This window comes from Hibiscus syriacus, unplaced genomic scaffold (genome assembly GCF_006381635.1).
Source record: "Hibiscus syriacus cultivar Baekdansim isolate YM2019G1 unplaced genomic scaffold, ASM638163v2 tig00000002_pilon, whole genome shotgun sequence".
In the NCBI taxonomy this organism is placed as follows: Eukaryota; Viridiplantae; Streptophyta; class Magnoliopsida; order Malvales; family Malvaceae; genus Hibiscus; species Hibiscus syriacus.
In genome coordinates, this window is record NW_024061752.1 from 1,086,804 (window position 1) to 1,104,434 (window position 17,631).

Here is a 17,631-nt window from a genome sequence, read left to right on the forward strand (position 1 = left end):
CAATCGTATCATAAATTCATAATTAATCACTATTACACGAGGTATTATAAAAGGATCCATCCGATGAAAGAGACAAGATATATGCATCTTCTTTTTATGATTTCTAGAATTAAAAAATCTTCTTTTATGATTATGTGGATGACCAGCTGAGTGTATGCACGTTTTAGTCCTTTGGGGGTATAACATTCGCATAAGTGTAGTGTGAGCTGTGTTGGTGGTCGAATTTCTCTTCGTTGTTTTGTTTCAAAACCAACATCGACATGAACACTCTTCGTCCTCCGGCTAGGTTTAGGGAGGTTTCCTAACGAGATTCATGTAAATGTTTTACCATGTATTATTTGCTTTCATCTATCAATCATACTACTATCTTTCAAAAAAAAAAAATGTGTCCACAATTATACATTGACATATCAATAGATTATGTTACTTTCGAATTTCTTGATTATTTCTTCCATTTTTGTCAACTTTTTTTCTTCTTCGTTTATAATATCAACTTCCTATTAATACAAAAAATTATAGTTTTTTCCCTAAGAAAGTTAAATGACGGGTTAAATAGAGATTAAAGTAAATAAAGTATATCAAATTATTTTTTCTAACGTGCTACATCAGATTAAAGTATCTCAAATAGCAAACATTAACAATAGAGTGACTCTATTATAAATTTATAATGTTAATGAATGTTATATAAATTTTCAAACTTAATGATGAGAAAAGAAACTAATATAAACATTAGTGACCGTCAGAGTAATTTATTCAAACAAATAAGTAGGTAAGCATTGAACAACCTGAACTGAATAATATAATTAGAATAAATTATTTCCCCCCCTTCATCGTAACCCTTCCCTCTAGCCCTTTGGATTATCCAGATTACTCAGAGGTTCGTTATCTTTTTTTAATCAAATTCTCACTGCCAATAAGACCAGGCAAGGTTTTTTCTTCCTTATTTAATTATTTTTTTCTCTATAAGTTCAGAATTTATTTCTATTAATCTATTTTTATTTTGCGATTTGCATTCCCCCCCCCCCTCAATTTTTATTGTTTGATATGTTAATTGCTGCTGTATGATCTCTGACACTTCGATTTTTCTATTTTTCCCTATTTTGTTTATTGATTTATTTGAGTTTGAAAAGCCGTGGTTTGGAGATTCTTTGTTTTGATTTCGCTTTTCAAAACCCTAGTTCCTTCCATTTTGAAAATTTCGCGGGAGAGAATTGGAGCTTTGCTTTTATTTTATTTTATTTTATTTTTGTGTCTGTTCAATTCTGTCATGCAAGGAAAAAAATGAATGTTAACTTGGCTTAATTGCAGCAAATAATAGTTCATGGCTAATTATGGGTTTCTTTCCAACAAAATTTGATTTGAAAGTCTCGTTTACATTACGTTACTTGATGGGATTTCTCTTCCCTTGATGATATATTTTATTCAGACTAAACGACGTCCTTTTGATGATCTTGACTTTGATCATTTATAGAAGCAACGTTTCTATTTGTTTATACTCGTTTAAGAAACGCATATAGCCTAGTTTAGGTTGTTTTTAATTTTTCCCTTTAGAATTGGTAAATTCTGTTTTTCAGTAATCATAGCATGTGAGTTCAATCATTGTGGTATGATTTGTTTTTTTTTATTATTGTATGACATCAGAATCTTCTTGTATTACTTTAGGTGATTAGGTTATATTTTTTAGTTCCTTAATCACTTTGACGAGCCAATGGGCCTGGAATTTCTGCTGCCAAAGTTCTATGTAGCATAACTTTTTTTCTTTAATCCCCCCACTTTGAGGCTTATTATTATATTTTTAACAATGTTGAGGAATGTATCAAATTAGTGATTGAAGAACAAGGAATCTGATGCTATTTTTTTTTCGTAGGGAACATTATGAAAATTACTATTTTTTATTTCTAAAAGAAATATATTTACTTCTTTATACCATCATGCATGTGTTTTTTTTAATGGTTCTGCTAAAAAAAATTTACACTGCACGTGATAACATATGTTTTTTCCTTCTCCTTCTTTAAGAAGGGAGCTTATAACTTTTTTTTTTGACATATAGAGGCTGGAGCCGAAGAAGAAAAAGATTGTCTATGGGGGAAGACGCAGGAAGAGATTTGGAATGCCAGAAGATTATGGATGGGAAGGTGAATAGTGGGAATGGCTCTGAGAAGGTTGTCCCTTCTTGTTGCTTGAAGGCCAGGGCCTCAGCCCCTGAGCTTGAGGCAAAATGCCATTCAACTGTTGTTTCTGGGTGGTTCTCAGAATCTCAGTCTTCCTCTGGTCTTTATCTTTGAATTAGCTTTTCCCGTTCTTTTTCATTCTTTTACAAGAATTACTTGGTTTGATCTTTATTTTTCTTTTTTCATCACTGGCAGATAAAGCTGGTAAAAGGGTTTACTTCAACAATCCTATGTGGCCTGGTGAGTTTCAATTTCTTTTGCAATTTATATATGTTTGAAATTCTTTAGAGTATCTTTATTCTTTACCTTCTCATTGTGCTAGAGTCCCAGTCTTCCTTTTATAATTTATCGTAGTAACTTATTCTATGAAATTAGAGCTTAGGAGCCTTGAGTTGAACTAGTGAATACCTCATACATATTGCACCACATTCTTAATTTACAATGCTTGAAATTTTTGCTGCAGGAGAAGCACATTCTCTGAAAGTTGAAAGCATTTTATTCAAGGAGAAATCAGACTTCCAAGAGGTCCTTGTTTTTGAGGTTTGGCATTTTAACTGTGTTTTATATTTCCAATTCTGTCTACCTCTAGTTCCTTCCTATATATTTTTTTCCTCTTGACTTGGCTTGCCTCTTTTCTTACATTCATTATGCATAATCTTGCTGATGAAAATACTTTTTTCCCTGCAGTCATCAACGTACGGGAAAGTGCTTGTTCTTGATGGAATAGTTCAGTTGACCGAGAAAGATGAATGTGCATATCAGGAGATGATAGCTCATCTTCCGCTTTGTTCAATTCCATCTCCCAAAACTGTAATCTCATCTTATCTTGCTAATATCTTCGTCTATTGATGAGCTTATCCTACTTTCTTTTGTTCAATTTCTAATTTGACATTCAAAATTATTTTTTTCTCTAAGATTGCATAATGAGATAATCTTGATGAAGTTTTGTGCCAGAAAGGCTATTGAAATTGGTTGGTCTTTTTTGTCATCGATATATCCCCTAAGCTGTTTGGTTGATTCAAAGTTCTTACTGGCTGATCAGTCTTGAATTTTCTCTACTTTATCAAATCTTTCCTATCTTGCCTCAGTTCGTGAAAGATTTTATTTTAGCCCATCAGTTATTTCGTGTTGATTTTTACCTAAATATTGGATGCAGGTCCTGGTTGTTGGAGGTGGTGATGGTGGAGTTCTTAGGGAGATTTCTCGGCACAGCTCTGTTGAGCACATTGATATATGTGAAATAGATAAGATGGTTATAGATGTATGTTGTATTTTAGTATCTATTCTTGTTTCATTTTCCTTTTACCTTTTGTATGAAAACGCTCATTTAGTAGCCATATGTAACTTTTTTTTTATAGGTTTCCAAAAAGTTCTTTCCAGAATTAGCTGTTGGATTTGAGGACCCTCGTGTTCATCTTCATGTTGGTGATGGTATGTGAAAGCAATATTGAATATTTTATGTGTTTCATTTATACTCTTTTTTTTATGTGAATTTTCTGTTGAGTGGTCAAGCATGATGCTTTAATTCCCAAACTGATGTTTTACTTGCATATAATCTTAACAGCTATTGAGTTTCTTCGTCATGTTCCAAAAGCGAAGTATGACGCGATCATTGTTGATTCATCAGATCCTGTAGGTACGTTGTAATGTATGATATGATAAAATTTTATTCTCAGCATTGATGGTTTCTTAAAGAACATTTACATGGTATTTTTGCTTTTAAGACTTAACGTCATTCAAGCTTTTACTCCTCCGGTTTGCAATTTAGGTCCTGCTCAAGAGCTTGTAGAAAAACCATTTTTTGAGACTATAGCTCAAGCATTAAGGCCTGGTGGTGTCCTCTGTAACATGGCTGAGAGTATGTGGCTTCATACACATTTAATTGAAGATATGATTTCTGTTTGCCGTGAAACATTCAAGGGTTGTGTTCGTTATGCATGGACAAGTGTTCCAACTTATCCTAGGTATTTAATTAAGCTGTTGTTTCCCCTTGGTTCTCTTTTAGATATTAATGATGGTTTTGACAGTGGTAATTTTATATTGTATCATTTACCAATTGCAGACCCGTCTTCAAATCAGTGCCTATCTCATTTCCGACTTCTGACTTCTGTTTTCCTTTTCTTTTGCAATGCAGTGGTGTGATTGGTTTCCTGTTATGCTCCACAGAGGGACTACCGGTTGATTTTCTGAATCCCATAAACCCTATTGAGAAGCTAGATGGAGCTTACCATCATAAGAGAGAACTTAGATTTTACAACTCTGAGGTGAGAACTCATTCCATCAAGTTCAGTTTTTAGTCTTCTGCAGAGTAACTGGTATTTACTTTTGTTATGAACATGGACTCCTTGAAGCTATTATAGTTCGTTCCGTGCAAGGAAATGAACCCCATCGAGTTAGAGTGATGGTCCATTTTATTTCTCGATGGCTTAGCATCTTGACCTGCAAAGTCTTATCTCTTTTACTGTAATTTCTTTTGTGATCTAACCATTTTATAGTAGAAATAAAATATTTATTCTCTATTGACAGATGCATAGGGCTGCTTTTGCATTGCCTCCATTCCTGAAGAGGGAGGTGAGGCTACTTCGAGACTGATGCGGAGGAACAAGGAACTTGCCTCTCCTGAAGCAAATATGTAGACTTGCGATTGGTTAACTTATTCCCATAAACTGAAATACTCTCATTCAGGACATAGTAAATAAATGTTTTCAACATGTAGGTGCAACTGGAGCCATTCTAGTATGTATTATGGTTTTATTTCAAGGAATACATAGCATGGGACTTAATCGAATGAGTTGTGATGCAGTAGTGTGCTTGCTTGATTCGTGGTGCTTCAAATGTCTTTCATAGGCCTGTAAACGAACCGAATGCACACAAACGGAAGTATGTTTATGTTCGTTCATTTAATAAATAAATGAATATAAACGAACACGAATATAAACGAACAAATTTTTTTTTTGTTCATGTTCGTTTATTAAGAATATAACTTGTTCATGTTTGTTCATTTAATAAATAAACGAATATAAACGAACACGAACATAAACGAACACGAACATAAATGAACACGAACATAAACGAACATAAACGTTGGAGACCCTACTTTCCATTGTTCTTTCATGAAAAATAGTCGACAATGCAAATCAACCAAATCTACAGTGATAAATAGCGGAGCTGATTAGCAGTGATGAAATGTTTGAAGATATCAAATATTTCGATCGATCTTTTAAAGATATTAAATGATTCACACGACTTTAATTTAACGCTACAACATTTATCTTAGTGGTCCATAATTACATATGAACAATCATTTTTCACTACTTTATTCTAATAAATTCGCCAGCTAAAAGTTTTGTGACATTAATGTCAGACTTTAGTGAGGTTTGTTAATAATGGTCTTTTCCGTTGTGAGAGTAGAAAATTTAACAGCATGAAGATTTCGAACGGTACAAATTGAACTACAAGGCAATAACATAGATCCGAAATCCCTTCGATGCTACTTATCATAATTGATATTATTGCTAAACCACCATTCAAAATTTTAACGTACCTAAAGTCTACTCCACAACTAAAGGTCACACAAGAACTATGAAAACAAAAGTTCATTGTCAAAGTGTATTTTCTATTTATTAATGGGTTCTTCCTGGAAAACACATTACCTATTACACTCTTTTTCAGAAATTGCATAGAAACCTTTGTTTTGTTTTCTGGCAAATTCTATATATTTTTCTCTTTACTGATGCTCATATACTTCCGATTGTTACCTTTATCTTCCCATCTATTTCTAGAAAGAAGTATGATGCTTTCTTGAGTTTTAGATGTGAAGATACCCGCAATAACTTTACATATCAACTATTAAGCCAAATAAAATAGAGAAAGAGATGAAAACAGACATGTAAAACTTCAGATTGCACTATAATATAACTTGTTTTGAAGTTTTGAGTGATCGTCTCCACTCTCCAGTGAACACTAGGGTTTGGGGAAAAAATGGGAAATGAATATAGGTGCGAGGTGCCTCACGGGTTAACATATTGGATTTAATCTCCAAATAAAATTGGGTTAATTATAGAGTTAGTCATCAGAATATTAGATTAATTAATATTTTTAAGATACTTACAAATTGGTCACCAAAATTGATTTAAGAATATTGGGTTAAACATAAATGAATGAACATAAACGAACATAACCGAACGAACATAAACGAACATAACCTTACGAACAAAACCGAACGTTCACAAACGTAAATGAACGAACGAGACCTATGTTCATGTTCGTTCATTTAATTAAACGAACACAAAATCTTGTTCATGTTCGTTCATTTAATAAATAAACGCACAATGTAACAACCCGGAATAAAATTTGGAAAAAAAATTATTAATTAAGTAATTTGGCAAAATTTGAGGATTTAATCGGAAGTTTTCAAAATTTTAGGTTATTTTAGAAGTTAAAGGAAATTCAGGGACTAAGCCCTGGATTTAGCCAAAGAGTGTCGGCAGGTTATGTGGTTTTATACATGCACTGCGTTTCTGATTTTAAAATCAGAAACTTTTGTAAACAAAATTCCTCCTCTCGCACCCTTCTTGCAAGTCTGATCCCGACGCCGTTCGACATCCGATCGTCAAATTGAAACCACCATCGTGTTCATCTTCGACTCGTGAACAAAGCCCAATAAACCAATTTTAGTGAAACACTGCCAAAAGCCGTGAATTTTGAGTCAAAGTATCGACGTTTTTTAGCACCACCGCCGGGAAAATCTTAAATTCATCTCCGATCATTGATCGGTTTTCGACACCTCCTGCACCATCGTGTTCCTTGTGCCGTTTCGAGTCCGCCGGTGTCAACCTTGTTCGCCGTCGACTGCGGTGCGTGAGGAGGTGGAGCAGTCAAAGATTCGGCCGAGTTGAAATCGAGCATTCCACCGTTCAAAATTTGAACCGATCTTTGTAAGTATCTCGAAATCGCTTAAAATAATTTTTAGAAATTTTTCCGGAATTTTTAGACCCCCGGAGGAGGCCTCACGCGCCGCACGCGCTGTCGTAGAGAGAGTGGAGGGCTGGAAACCGGTTCGAACCGGTTTGACCGGTCTGAACCCGACTGACCCGACCCGACCCGACCGTTGATCGTTGACCGTGACCGTTGACCGTTGACTTCCTTTGACCAAAACTTAAAATGGCTTTGACCGACCCTTAAACGACCGTAAATCTTTTTCGAGTATACATATTCTGATAGTTTTCGACGTCCCGAATTCGTTTCCGAAGTCCGTTTTGTCAAATTCGAACCCGAAGGCCTCCAAATTGACGGTCAAAGTGGTTGACTTTGACTTTGACCAAGAATCTGAATTTTTGAAAATTCATACTTTATGTTTTTCGACGTCCTAATTTCGATTCCGCAATCTGTTTGGCCAAATTCAGACTTGAAATACTCAAAAATGATAGTCAAACCCAAAAAATGCTTATATACTTAAGAATTTTAGCTTTGAACAATTAAGTAAGCTTTGGGGTTGATTAATTATTATTGTTTGAAGGTATAAGAGACTCTCTGGATCGTTCGACAGCTCGACCCAGCTCTTTTAGATCAGTTAAACCACATATACCAGTATTCACCCGTTCGAAAACTGTAACAGAGCGTGGTAAAACTATCAATCAGTAGATCTACTATATGAACCCATTATCGAGGTGTGTTCCTGTTTACTAAATAATGATTTTATATGTTTTGAAATATGGTACATTGAAATCTATGGTTTATTATTGTTGGTACACCGATTTATTGTTGATGATTTATGGACTTTGATGACTGGTATATGGATATTGATTTTGGGATGATTGAACTACAATTGTATAGCTCTGATCAAGCTAATAAACGGGCCTAATGTGACTCTTGAGGGCCCCAAGATGTTTCATTAGGTCGGCTTTCCTTTGCTGTGTGCTTAGGGTAAGCTATATTGACTTATTGACTTGGGCTTAAGGATACAGGCTTCATAGCTTATCCTTAAGTCGACTTTCTTTTTGTTATGTGCATAAAGTAATATATATGGAAAATAATTTTGGGAACTACTGATGGTGTACCAGAAAAAGGTTTAAACTATGATTTTCAAAAGTTAAACTCTTTTACGAATTTGTGAGATTTACTGGACAATGCTTTGTTTAATGTACCTATTGTGATTTTATGGTAATGTTGGGACACACTGAGCCTAGTTCACCTTTCGAAAATATTTTTCCCCTTTCAGATACTGTTGGTTAGATACCTCGGTTCGAGCACTTGGAGGATCAACATATCTCTTGAAGTATATCTGATTGTAATATTTTAAAATTGCAAGTTGACTTTATTCTAGTGACATGGACCTATTTTAAAGTATTGGATTTTATAATGATGATACTTTTGCTATTACTATTCAGTTTATCGTGGTTTTGATTTTTTTAAGATATGTTTTAAATTAATTTATTACTGATTGGTTTTATATTTAAGAGTTGAGTTTTAAATAGTATAATTTATTATAATTTCATGTCATGAATAATGTGGTTTTACATTGATTGGATAACAGTTTTGGAAAATGTCTTTGTGATCCACTAGACTTAGTCGAAACGCACATGCTCTGATACCATGAAATCTATGGTTTATTATTGTTGGTACACCGATTTATTGTTGATGATTTATGGACTTTAATGACTGGTATATGGATATTGATTTTGGGATGATTGAACTACAATTGTATAGCTCTGATCAAGCTAATAAACGGGCCTAATGTGACTCTTGAGGGCCCCAAGATGTTTCATTAGGTCGGCTTTCCTTTGTTGTGTGCTTAAGGTAAGCTATATGGACTTATTGACTTGGGCTTAAGGATACAGGCTTCATAGCTTATCCTTAAGTCGGCTTTCTTTTTGCTATGTGCATAAAGTAAGCTATACGGAAAATAATTTTGGGAACTACTGATGGTGTACCAAAAAAGGGTTTAAACTATGATTTTCAAAAGTTAAACTCTTTTACGAATTTGTGAGATTTACTGGACTATGATTTGTTTAATGTACCTATTGTGATTTTATGATAATGTTGGGACACACTGAGCCTAGCTCACCTTTCGAAAATGTTTTTCCCCTTTCAGATACTGTTGGTTAGATACCTCGGTTCGAGCACTTGGAGGATCAACATATCTCTTGAAGTATATATGATTGTAATATTTTAAAATTGCAAGTTGACTTTATTCTGGTGACATTGACATATTTTAAAGTATTGGATTTTATAATGATGATACTTTTGCTATTACTATTCAGTTTATCGTGGTTTTGATTTTTTTAAGATATGTTTTAAATTAATTTATTACTGATTGGTTTTATATTTAAGAGTTGAGTTTTAAATAGTATAATTTATTATAATTTCATGTCACGAATAATGTGGTTTTACATTGATTGGATAACGGTTTTGGAAAATGTCTTTGTGATCTACTAGACTTAGTCGAAACGCATAGGCCGGGTCTAGGGGGTTACATTTATTGGTATCAGAGCTTTTGGTTTTTAAACCTCGGACTGTGTATGAGTCCACATTGAAAATACGATTTTGAAATATTTTACAAAACAAGTTACTAAGGCCATGTCATAAAGTTATTAAGATTTTAACTGTGTTCGAGACTCAAAGTGCTTATCTAACCCTAAGTTTTATCTTCTGTAGTAAACTTGAGATCCATCAAAATGAGTGCTAGACGTAGTCGTCGAACTAGCCGTGGACGAGGTCGAGTGGCTAGATTTGCAGATCCGATTGATGAGATACGGGTAGATCCCCCACCTCCGATAGGTGATCCTGCTCCTACGACCCTAACGAATCTGCCTCATGTCGCTGGTATTGGCATGACTACACCTATCATAGGAGCGACCAATATTGAGTCAGAGTCTACCGGAGTTGCTTTGGATGAGAATTTTGGTAGACAATTTCTGTAGTTGATACAGAGAGCAGTCAGAGCTACTGGTGTTGTATAAGAGGTTCCTATTTCGCAGACTTTGATTGCCAATGGAGTTAGAACTTTTGGGGGACCGATTGGTGGAGCTCCTATTGAAGCTGAGGATTGGCTCCAGGATACAGAGAGAAGCATGGATCAGTTGGGTTTAGACTCAACTAAGAGATATCAGGGTGCTGTGGCGATGTTAGATGGCAATGCCTACACTTGGTGGGAGTCAGTGACCAGTAGTGTTCCTACCGATCGTTTGACCTGGAATTTCTTTAAGGATCGCTTTCGGAGTCGTTTTCTGGGAGAGCGCTACTTAGCTCAGAGACGTTAGCAGTTTCAAGACCTGATTCAGGGAGACATGACTGTTTCTGAGTATGAGATTGAGTTCTTGAAGTTGCTGAAGTATGGATTCAGTATGGTACCTACTGAGAGAGATCGATGTCGTAAATTTGTCTTTGGACTCAGATACGAGCTGCGTTGGCAAGTTGTAACCCATCAGGATGAGATATTTGATGTGCTGGTGGGCAGAGCCAAAGTTGCTGAAGAGGTGGAGGTTTTAGCTTCTGGTAGAGAGCGTGTTGAACAGGAACGATCTAAGAAATTTTCAAACCCGATGGAGTCATTAGCACAGTCCGGGAAAAGGACTCGTACTTCAGTCCCTCAGAGAAGCAATACACGTTTCAGGCTTGCAGCATCCTCACCGTTAGTTGGCAGTCGAGGCGGTTCCTCGTCGTATTATCATGGATTTCTCTGTGAGTTTTATGGTAAACAACACACAGGAGAGTGTCGTAAGAAGATGAGTCTTTGCTATCAGTGTGGATCTAGTGGTCATTTTCGGAGGGATTGTCCTCAACTAGCTTCGTTTGAGCAGACCGCTACTCAGACTCCTGTGCGTTCTCAGACTACAGTACAGACTCCAATTAGAGACCGTAGCCAAGTAAAGGCTCGTGGTTCAGCGTCCAGGACTGACAGTAGAGCCTGACCTCAGCAAAATAGAGGGCCAACAGTTTCTGAGGCTAGACAACCAGCTTTGTTTTATGCCACTAGACGTCGGGATGACAGAGATGAGCCTGAGGTTATTGCAGGTACATTTACTATTTATTATATCCCATACTTTGCATTACTGGACAATGGCTCCACTCACTCCTATGTATCGAGCTCGGTATCTCGAAACCTTCATATTTCGATCGAGAACACTGAAAATACTGTTACAGTTACGAGTCCAGTAGGACAAGCGGTATTAGTGAATAAAGTATTTCGGCGTTGTCCTCTCGAGGTTCAGGGAGAAAATTTTCTCGCTGATCTTATGGAACTTCCTTTAGAGGAGTTCAATCTAATTCTTGGGATGGATTGGTTGAATAAACACAAGGTAAATCTGGATTGCGAATACAAGCGGGCTACTCTAAAGACTTCAGATGGTCGGACCGTTGTGTTAATTGGTGAACGGCGTGGCTATCTCTCCAATATAGTTTCAGCGATGGAAATTGATCGTATGATACGGAAGGGGTGTGAGACTTTCATTGCTTGTATTTTGAACACTAAAGGTTCATTGTCCACGATCGAAGAGATCCGTACAGTTAGCGAGTTTCCTGATGTCTTTCCAGAGGAGTTGTCTGGTTTACCTCCTGATAGAGAGGTAGAGTTCGAGATAGAGACTTATCCGGGATCTGCACCTATTTTTATGGCACCTTATCGCATGGCTCCAAAAGAACTTAAGGAGTTGAAGGTCCAATTGCAAGAATTATTCGATCGAGGATTTATTCGGCATAGTACTTCACCATGGGTGCTCCAGTTCTGTTCGTGAAAAAGAAGGATGGGTCGCTAAGATTATGTATTGACTATAGGAAGTTGAATCAGATGACGGTCAAGAATAAATATCCACTACCCAGAATTGATGACTTATTTGATCAGTTGCGAGGAGCTACTGTATTCTCTAAGATTGATCTTCGTTCGGGTTATTATCAATTGAAAGTTAAAGGATCTGATGTTGCCAAGACGACCATTCGCATTAGATATGGTCATTATTAATTCTTAGTGATGCCTTTTGGTTTGATGAATGCTCCTGCAGCTTTCATGGATTTGATGAATCGGGTGTTCCGACCATATTTGGATCAATTTGTGGTGGTCTTTATTGATGATATTCTGATCTATTCTCATACTGAGGCAGAGCATGACGAGCATTTGAAAATCGTTCTGCGGACTTTGAGAGAGCATTGTCTATATGCCAAACTAAGCAAGTGTGAATTTTGGCTTCAAGAAGTGTCGTTTCTGGGGTATATTATTTCTACGCAAGGTATTCAGGTCGATCCAAGCAAGATCGAGGCGATTGTGAATTGGAAACGACCCAAGAATATCTCTGAAATCCGCAGTTTCTTGGGCTTGGCTGCTTATTATCGACGTTTTGTTGAGGGCTTCTCGATCATTGCTTCTCCTTTGACAAAGTTGTTAAGGAAGAATGTGCCGTTTGACTAGGGTGAGGCACAACAGGAGAGCTTTGAGAAATTAAAGGCAGTATTGACTCAAGCACCAGTGTTGATGCAACCAGAGTCCGGGAAGGATTTTACAGTGTATAGTGATGCGTCAAACTCAGGACTCGGCTGTGTTCTAATGCAGGAAGGTAAGGTAGTGGCTTAAGCATCCCGTCAGCTGCGACCGCATGAGTGTAATTATCCTACTCATGATTTAGAGTTAGCAGCAGTGATTTTTGCCTTGAAGATTTGGAGACACTATCTTTATGGAGAGAAGTGTTACATTTTCACGGATCATAAGAGTTTAAAGTATCTTCTGACCCAGAAGGAGCTTAATTTGAGACATCGACGCTGGTAGAGCTTCTAAAGGATTATGATTGCGTGATTTATTATCACCCTGGTAAAGCTAATATTGTAGCGGATGCTTTGAGTCGAAAGACGGTAACAGAGTTGAGATCTTTAATGGCCAGGATAAATTTATATGACGATGGCACTCTGTTAGCATAATTACAAGTTAAGCCGACCTTGGTTGATGAGATCAAAGCTAAGCAGCCCCTTAATAGCTCCTTGCTTTCCATCTTTGAGCAAGTAAAGAAAGGGACAAGCTCAGATTACGCCCTTGATCAGGATGAAGTTTTATACTTCAAAGGTCGGTATTGTGTGCCGAATGATTCTGAGTTGAGGCAGACTATCCTCACGGAGGCTCATAGTAGTCCATATGCTATGTACCCCGGTGGAGATAAGATATATCGGAATTTGAGATAGAGGTATCATTGGGTCGGCATGAAGAAGGACATCTCGAATTTTGTGGTGAGGTGTTTGACTTGTCAGCAAGTTAAGGCGGAACATCAACATCCATCAGGTTTGTTACAACCTATCAAGATTCCTGAATGGAAATGGGAGCGTATTACTATGGATTTTGTTACTGGTTTACCTATGACTCCTTCGAAAAAGGACTCAATTTGGGTGATTGTTGACAGACTTACAAAGTCAGCTCACTTCATTCCTGTACGGGTAAATTATACATTGGACAAGTTGGCGAGGTTGTATATTTCAGAGATTGTTAGATTGCATGGTGTTCCGTTATCTATCATTTCAGATCGAGATCCGAGATTTACTTCAAGATTTTGGAAGGCGCTACATATGGCTTTGGGTACGAGATTGGATTATAGTACCTCATTCCACCCACAAATTGATGGTCAATCTGAGAGAGTAATTCAGATTCTGGAGGATATGTTACGGGGTTGTGTAATTGATTTTCATGGTAGCTGGGAGAACTTTTTGCCTTTGGCTGAATTCGCTTATAATAACAGTTACCATACCAGCATTTGTATGGCACCCTATGAAGCACTCTATGGGCGTAGGTGTCGCACCCCGATTTGTTGGACTGAGTTGCGTGATAGGAAGACTTTGGGACCCGAGTTAGTGCGGGAGACAGAGGACACAGTCAGATTGATCCGTGACCGTCTGAAAGAGGCATTTGATAGGAAGAAATCTTATGCAGATCAAAGGAGGAAGGATATACAGTTTGACGTTCAAGATCAGGTTTTTCTCAAGGTATCTCCATGGAAGAAAGTATTGAGATTCGGGCGTAAGGGTAAATTGAGTCCAAGATTTATTGGACCATTTAGTATCTTGAAGAGGGTAGGACCTGTTGCATATCAGCTTGAGTTGCCTTCCCAGCTCAATCGTATTCATGATGTCTTTCATGTATCAATGTTGAGGCGATACCGTCCAGATCCAGATCACATCATTCAGGTTGAGGATGTAGAGCTAAGACCTGATTTTTCATATGAGGAGGAGCCTATTCAGATCTTAGAAAGAGATGAGCGAGTTCTTCGGAATAGGCGCATTCCAATGGAGTAACCGAGGCCCCTCTGAAGCTACTTGGGAGACATTGGAGTCAATGGAGGCTCAGTTTCCTCAACTATTCTTATAAGGTAAATTTCGAGGACGAAATTGCTTGTAGAGGGGGAGAATTGTAACAACCCGGAATAAAATTTGGAAAAAAAATATTAATTAAGTAATTTGGCAAAATTTGAGGATTTAATTGGAAGTTTTCAAAATTTTAGGCTATTTTAGAAGTTAAAGGAAATTCAGGGGCTAAGCCCTGAATTTAGCCAAAGATTGTCGGCAGGTTATGTGGTTTTATACATGCACTGCGTTTCTGATTTTAAAATCAGAAACTTTTGTAAACAAAATTCCTCCTCTCGCACCCTTCTTGCAAGTCTGATCCCGACGCCGTTCGACATCCGATCGTCAAATTAAAACCACCATCGTGTTCATCTTCGACTCGTGAACAAAGCCCAATAAACCAATTTTAGTTAAACGCTGCCAAACGCCGTGAATTTCGAGTTAAAGTATCGACGTTTTTTTAGCACCACCGTCGGGAAAATCTTAAATTCATCTCCGATCGTTGATCGGTTTTCGACACCTCCTGCACCATCGTGTTCCTTGTGTCGTTTCGAGTCCGCCGGTGTCAACCTTGTTCGCCGTCGACGGCGGTGCGTGAGGAGGTGGAGCAGTCAAAGATTCGGCCGAGTTGAAATCGAGCTCTCCGTCGTTCAAAAATTTGAACCGATCTTTGTAAGTATCTCGAAATCGCTTAAAATAATTTTTAGAAATTTTTCCGGAATTTTTAGACCCCCGGAGGAGTCCTTACGCGCCGCCGCAGGGAGAGTGGAGGGCTGGAAACCGGTTTGATCGGTCTGAACCGGTTTGACCGGTCTGAACCAGTTTGACCGGTCTGACCCGACCCGACTGACCCGATCGTTGACCGTTGACTGTTGACCGTTACCGTTGACCGTTGACTTCCTTTGACCAAAACTTAAAATGGCTTTGACCGACCCTTAAACGACCGTAAATCTTTTCCGAGTATACCTATTCTGATAGTTTTTGACGTCCCGAATATGTTTCCGAAGTCCGTTTTGTCAAATTCGAACTCGAAGGCCTCCAAATTGACGGTCAAAGTGGTTGACTTTGACTTTGACCAAGAATCTAAAATTTTGAAAATTCATACTTTATGTTTTTTGACGTCCTGATTTCGATTCCGCAATCCGTTTGGCCAAATTCAGACTCGAAATACCCCAAAATGATAGTCAAACCCGAAAAATACTTATATACTTAAGAATTTTAGCTTTGAACAATTAAGTAAGCTTTGGGGTTAATTAATTATTATTGTTTGAAGGTACAATAGACTCTCCGGATCGTTCGACAGCTCGACCCAACTCTTCTAGATCAGTTAAACCACGTATACCAGTATTCACCCGTTCGAAAACTGTAACAGAGCGTGGTGAAACCAACAATCAGTAGATCTACTATCTGAACCCATTATCGAGGTGTGTTCTTGTTTACTAAATAATGATTTTATATGTTTTGAAATATGGTACATTGAAATCTATGGTTTATTATTGTTGGTACACCGATTTATTGTTGATGATTTATGGACTTTGATGACTGGTATATGGATATTGATTTTGGGATGATTGAACTACAATTGTATAGCTCTGATCAAGCTAATAAACGGGCCTAATGTGACTCTTGAGGGCCCCAAGATGTTTCATTAGGTCAGCTTTCCTTTGCTGTGTGCTTAGGGTAAGCTATATGGACTTATTGACTTGGGCTTAAGGATACATGCTTCATAGCTTATCCTTAAGTCGGCTTTCTTTTTGCTATGTGCATAAAGTAAGCTATATGGAAAATAATTTTGGGAACTACTGATGGTGTACCAGAAAAGGGTTTAAACTATGGTTTTCAAAAGTTAAACTCTTTTACGAATTTGTGAGATTTACTGGACTATGATTTGTTTAATGTACATATTGTGATTTTATGGTAATGTTGGGACACACTGAGCCTAGCTCACATTTCGAAAATGTTTTCCCCCTTTCAGATACTTTTGGTTAGATACCTCGGTTCGAGCACTTGGAGGATCAACATATCTCTTGAAGTATGTCTGATTGTAATATTTTAAAATTGCAAGTTGACTTTATTCTGGTGACATGGACCTATTTTAAAGTATTGGATTTTATAATGATGATACTTTTGCTATTACTATTCAGTTTATCGTGGTTTTGATTTTTTTAAGATATGGTTTAAATTAATTTATTATTGATTGATTTTATATTTAAGAGTTGAGTTTTAAATAGTATAATTTATTATAATTTCATGTTATGAATAATGTGGTTTTACATTGATTGGATAACGGTTTTGGAAAATGTCTTTGTGATCCATTAGACTTAGTCGAAACGCATAGGCCGGGTCTAGGGGGGTTACACACAAAATCTTGTTCATGTTCGTTCATTTAATTAAACGAACACAAAATCTTGTTCATATTCGTTCATTTAATAAATGTTTTCAACATGTAGGTGCAACTGGAGCCATTCTAGTATGTATTATGGTTTTATTTCAAGGAATACATAGCATGGGACTTAATCGAATGAGTTGTGATGCAGTAGTGTGCTTGCTTGATTCGTGGTGCTTCAAATGTCTTTCAAGTCAGTGTTCTGGACTTGACAACATTGAAACACCTGAAGAATAAGGTACCATTTCATGTTTCTCATATTTATAATAATTATCGCAGTTTGTGTTTATAATTTTTCTTATGGATCTCTGTAAATTGCGCCCCTGGCTCGTGTTCCTCCCGAGGGGAAAAAAGAGGTCAAGGGAATTTGTAAGAGTGCAGATGGAATTCTTCTTTTACTTATATTTTAGAATATATCTTGTACTTAATCCAGTGGTCATAGTCCGAGTCGGGTGCTTGTTCATCTAAGAGCCTAAATCCTAATCGTTGCACTTACCATTGATGTTTAGAAAAGGCCAAATCGTGTTGAGGGTCCTTGTGCCATTTGTTCTTTCCGAAATAAGCTCATTTACCGTAATTTGATAGTTTTTATACTTTCCATGAAATGTGTATTCTTGAGTTCTTTCTTCCTATTAATTTTGTCAAACTAGTCCATTTACTATAATTTTATCCTAATTTTGTCAAATTAGCACCTTTCCATGGATTAAGATACGATCAGGAATGTTAATCTGTAAGAGGAGGGAACGGGAATCCTTATTCCAA

At 37.1% G+C, this 17,631-nt stretch overlaps 1 protein-coding gene across 5 annotated transcripts; it reads left to right on the forward strand.

Moving 5' to 3' along the window:
- The first annotated feature begins 823 nt into the window (after positions 1–823).
- Positions 824–17,106, forward strand: LOC120206493 (spermine synthase-like). Of its 5 annotated transcripts, XR_005524129.1 has the most exons (12): positions 1,394–1,413; positions 2,051–2,271; positions 2,367–2,411; positions 2,635–2,711; positions 2,859–2,981; positions 3,328–3,432; positions 3,530–3,602; positions 3,736–3,807; positions 3,940–4,135; positions 4,306–4,435; positions 4,698–4,887; positions 16,934–17,106. XR_005524129.1 is itself a non-coding variant. In XM_039206221.1 (11 exons), exons 2-11 carry the CDS (start codon positions 2,082–2,084, stop codon positions 4,761–4,763), a joined length of 1,077 nt encoding a protein of 358 aa, XP_039062152.1. In that variant the 5' UTR covers positions 824–923; positions 2,051–2,081; the 3' UTR covers positions 4,764–4,954. The 5 variants fall into 5 exon arrangements, 4 of the variants coding, with proteins under 4 accessions (XP_039062152.1, XP_039062090.1, XP_039062280.1 ...); XM_039206221.1 differs by lacking the exons at positions 1,394–1,413; positions 16,934–17,106 and adding an exon at positions 824–923 and having other exon boundaries at positions 4,698–4,954; XM_039206159.1 differs by lacking the exon at positions 16,934–17,106 and having other exon boundaries at positions 4,698–4,954.
- Positions 17,107–17,631: the final 525 nt, after the last annotated feature.

What these genes read in the sequence shown, in the direction of transcription:
- LOC120206493 (XM_039206159.1), top strand. An exon ending in CAACAATCCTATGTGGCCTG is followed by an intron (nt 2,412 to 2,634) that starts GTGAGTTTCAAT and finishes TTTTTGCTGCAG; the next exon opens with GAGAAGCACATTCTCTGAAA. An exon ending in TAGATAAGATGGTTATAGAT is followed by an intron (nt 3,433 to 3,529) that starts GTATGTTGTATT and finishes TTTTTTTTATAG; the next exon opens with GTTTCCAAAAAGTTCTTTCC.